Source organism: Triticum urartu, chromosome 4A, assembly GCF_056163025.1.
Source record: "Triticum urartu cultivar PI428250 chromosome 4A, HENAU_Tu73, whole genome shotgun sequence".
NCBI lineage: Eukaryota > Viridiplantae > Streptophyta > Magnoliopsida > Poales > Poaceae > Triticum > Triticum urartu.
The window spans coordinates 276,590,261-276,595,139 of NC_141876.1; the positions used below are offsets into that span (position 1 = coordinate 276,590,261).

The 4,879-nt window shown below is 48.2% G+C and overlaps 1 protein-coding gene across 1 annotated transcript; it reads left to right on the forward strand.

The window, feature by feature from the left end:
* Positions 1-1,867: 1,867 nt before the first annotated feature.
* On the forward strand, positions 1,868-2,242 carry LOC147975581 (protein FAR1-RELATED SEQUENCE 3-like). The gene has a single exon (XM_087520495.1). It carries the CDS (start codon positions 1,868-1,870, stop codon positions 2,240-2,242), a length of 375 nt encoding a protein of 124 aa, XP_087376621.1.
* The last annotated feature ends 2,637 nt before the right edge of the window (positions 2,243-4,879 follow it).

Sequence of the window (4,879 nt, forward strand, 5' to 3'; positions counted from 1 at the left end):
GTTGAGATTACTAATAGTACATGTCATGTAGATGCATTAGTTTGAACAAGGAAAGGAATGTTGCTAAAAAGATTAAATACACATGTTACACAGTAAGTTATGTGATAAAGAAACTGGGAGTACTTCTAATGTAGATGCATTAGTTCAAGTGGAAAACAAAAGACATGCATCAGTTTCATAGCTGCCAACTACTCCCAAGTACAATGTTCAGGTTTGCCAGCAGTGCACCAAATGTGCATACATCAGTTTTAGGGGAAAACATAAAAAACATGCATAAGTTCATTAACCTACAGCGATGCATTAGTGCTAACAGTACATCAGTACATTAGTGATCAACATGTCCATCCATCAGTTTAACTAAAAGTACATCAGGGAGAATAGACAACAAAGTTTAATAACGTCTAGTGTTGCAAGTTCAACTTATATGTTACCTTTCAGTACATGACTTGTTACCCATCAGCTGTAGGAAAAAATGCAGAAAGAATAATTCGAAAACTGTTGAATGTCATTGCAGAAACATGCAATGGAGCACACACAGGGAGGGTTTGGTGATGAGCCAAGCGGATATGAGGCGCCACCTGGTTGGGTAACACCAGAAATAGTCCCCGGATACTTCAACAATTCAGGCAAATTTCAAACTAGACCAGAATCATAAGAAGCACAGTCTGGTTCTTCTCTTTAGCAAACCCCGCTTACTGGGAATGCAAGCTTTGCCACTGCCGGGGTGAAACAAGGTCCACAATGTCCCCAACAACAAATATTTTCCTTCATGGGGCATGCTGAAAGGCAAGGACACTCAGGATTCCACCAATCGCTTCATCAACATCAATCATCCGTGCTACAAAAGCGATTGTGACAGGAAGACCAGGTCAAAGAGACAGGAATGTTCACCACTCTATCAGGGTGCAAAGTTACAGACATGAGCCGTATAGGCAGGAGCAACCTCACAACAAATCTGCGCAAATACGTCCATACAATGAAAGATGGAGAGCTTCATCAACATTGCTCCCTCCAAGAGATGCATTGCTGCATGTGCCGAGGGTGACACCACCTGCACCCATACACCAGGGTGAACAACAAACACTGGATGCAACATAGAGCTATACACGTGTAAGTATCCATTTAGAAAAAACATACAAGCACGGTCCATACCATAGTATTGTGACCACCCCATCTAACATTTTCATCACTGTCTTTTATGTGCTCACTGTTGCGTGCAACCCCCTACCATTGAAGCTTATGTTCTGCCAAGGCTAGAGATGCGGTTCGATAATTTTAAAGAAGCAAAGGACTTCTACAACTTCTATGCAAAGCACACGGGTTTTTCTGTCACGGAAGGTTCTAAGGTTAACAACATCTTCTACCTTTATTTTACATGCTATGGAGTCTATGAATCAAAGGTTTTAGATGTGAATAGATAGAGGAGCAAGACCACTGCCAGGACTAACTGCAAGGCTAAAATGAGGATGAAGAAGGAAAAGGATGGAACACTTTTCGTAAAGGAGATATGCTGGGAAGACAACAACAAGCTAGTGGTCAGCCCCCTGATGCTTGTCTTCTTGCACTCCCACAAAAACTTTGACAGCACAATCCTGGAGTACGTCAAGTACGTGCAGTTCAAAGGCATTGCACACATGCAAATCATGAGCATACTGGGCGGCGATGACCTCAGTGGCTACCTCCTCGTAATGAATGCCAAAGACATGATTAACGCATAAGAACAAACTTGTTCTCCTCCCAGACCACCTCCCTCTTTTTTCCTCTGTCAGTACAAACCGATTACGCAACGCATGACCTGATGCTAGTTCAACATGTATTTTTCATTGACTGTTCGCTTTTAATATGCTGGAGAGCAAAGAATTCAAGGATGGATGATGTGGACAATGTCCTAAAGACTATCAACTTCTTTAGGGAGATGAAAGCGATAAACAAGGAATTCTTCGACGACATACAGCTTGATGAGTCCGACAAAGTGAAGAACAAGTTTTGGGCGAACGGATGCTACCGAGGGGCATACCAAGACATTGGTGACTGCATGACGTTTGACACCACATTTAAGAGCAACAAGTACCATGTACCACTTCGGGTGTTCGTGGTTACTAACAACCACTTGCAAACTACATTCTTTGCTTTCACCCTGATAAGAGATGAGGATGCAGATTCACTCAGGTGGCTGTTCAAAACAATTTTAAGGTGCATGAGAGGGAAGGTGTCGGTGTCCAAACCGGTGGATCTCAGGTAGGGGGTCCTGAACTATGCGTCTAAGGTCGATGGTAATAGAAGACGGGGGACATGATGTTTACCCAGGGTCGGGCCCTCTTGATGGAGGTAATACACTACCTCCTGCTTGATTGATCTTGATGAATAGGAGGATTACAAGAGTTGATCTACCATGAGATCGTAATGGCTAAACCCTACATGTCTAGCATGTATGATTGTGATTGCCTCTACATACTAAACCCTCCGGTTTATATCGACATCGGAGGGGCCTAGGGTTGTACAGAGTCAATTTTGTAGAGGAAGGAATCTTCGTATCCGAACGCCAAGCTTGCCTTCCACACAAAGGAGAGTCCCATACGGACATGGGAGGAAGTCTTTTGTCTTGTATCTTCATGGCCCATCAGTCCGGCCCACGTCACATAGCCCGGACGCCCAAGGACCCCTTAATCTAGGCCTCAATGACAATGTGTCCGGCGCGTAGACTGTCTTCGGCATTGCAAGGAGGGTTCCTCATCCGAATACTCCAAGTAGACCTCGGACACAGAAAATGTGTCCGACTCTGCAAAACAAGTACCACACACAACCGTAGAGAGTATAATATTTCATGGGTCCCAGCTACTGACAACTTCTGTAGCGAGACGCCACGTCCCTGCCTGGTCATTATTTTGTACTGTTTTTTAGCCTCCCGCTCCATGTTTCGAGATGAGGTTTTCATTGGCACATCTTGTTGAAGCAGAGATCATGTCCCCTGATTGCGGGATTCTCATCAATACGGGCGTGGGTAATCCAACCGCGCCATCTGCATGGCCCTTGGGGAATAGGCGTGTTCTAAGGCAAATGGGGGAGGCGCTTGATATTCGCTGCCTTTATAAAGAGATAAGGATTCACCCTTTCACCCATGCCTTGTTTCTCTCTGCCCACCCATTCTCGAGATCCAGCGCCCAAGATTCCATCCTTTCCTCCTCAAAAAATCACTCCAACCATGTCCGAATCAGGAGCGTAGGGCAAGTGGATGGCCTCCTCCGTCACGGAGAAGGACATCATGAAGCTCCGGGAAGCGGGGTACTTGGCCCAGGATATCGCCCACCGGCTTCCGGCCAAGGTGCAGATCGTCCCCACCCAGAGCCTCATGAGAGGGTGGTATTTATCCCCCACTTCGTCCGCGGGCTGGGATTTCCTCTCCACCCATTTGTCGGTGGACTCATGTTCTACTACGAGCTAGATTTCCATGATCTGGACCCAAACTCCTTCCTCAACATCTCGGCATTCATTGTCGTGTGCGAGGCCTTCCTCCGCATCCCACCCCACTTCGGATTGTGGCTGAAGACCTTCAATGTGAAGCTGAAGATGGTGGGTGGTCAACACATTGAGTGTGGAGGTGCTATGGTGAGCAAGATGTCCAATGTCTCATGGCCCAAAGGCACCTTTGTGGAGACTGTCAAAGGGTGGCAGCAGCAGTGGTTCTACGTCACAGAGCCCCGTGACACCACCTGGGCCGTGGCTCCCGAATTCATGTCCGGGGCCCCAATGCGGCTTACCTCCTGGCTAGAAAAGGGCCTGGACTAGGCGTCGTCGGACGAGGAGTCCGCGCTGCAGACTTGCATGAAGATCATGGTGGACAAGAACATCAAGCTTTTCAATGTGATCCAGGTGATGCTTTTTTGCCGGATCCTTCCTTGTCAAAGTCGGACTTGCAATTTGTGGGACTTTGATCCGGCCAAGCACCAGACCTTGCAACAATTCTTCGGTGCTACATACGAATGCATCTGGAAGGTGCTTTTTAAGGCCAATGAGACATGGCTGAAGATGACCGAGGACCGTCGATACAACCTAACCCATCCCGCCAGTCGGGTAAGTTTTTCGTGTTTGAAGGTGTATCCTTCACCTGTACATTCAAGGAAGATGTCTAAGCTTCCCCATGTGTCTTTCCAGGGCTGGACAAGGAAGGCAGAGTGGATCCAGTGTCCGGCTCCGCTGCCAGAAAACCCATCAATCCCACTTCTAATGAAGATGCTGGTTCCGGCACCCTACCATGCACTGGAGAAGAAGGCCCATAAGAAGGGCCAAGAAGGAAGAGGCGGCCTTCGCCGTAAAGGCACTTTGGCATGATGTCCGAAGACGCCGAAACCCACTCCTCCCCCACCACCGAGGACGACGAGGAGGAGGCGGAAAGCAACTCTCCCCCTGAGGGGGAAGGAAGAAAAGGACAGCCTCCACGAATCTAGAGGCAGAGGCATCCAAGAAGGGGAGGGTCTCCCTCACGGATAACTCCGCGTTGGACACTAATACCAGCTCCGAATGGCACCCCAGGGAGAAGCCCCTAACTAAATCGTATGTACTCAAAGGCACTAATATACACATATATCCCACTTTTTTACTTCGTGGTTTTAATATGTGGAATCATGCGCTGCAGTCCGGCCCACGCCCCCAACAATCCTCATCTTTGGGGAATTGACTGGATCCAAGTGTGCTGGACATCGGGTCACTTCCGGCGACCTCTTCTCCCAAGGCCACGGATGATGCCGAGGTGTTGTCCCGAAGGACCTTCCTAGGCCAAGGAGAGGTACAGGAGGCCGTCAGGGTGGCGCTAGAGGGTCACACCTCAGCCGCCGGACACATGGGGGAACAAATCCCCCTGGAGACTGGCGATGGTGGCCAT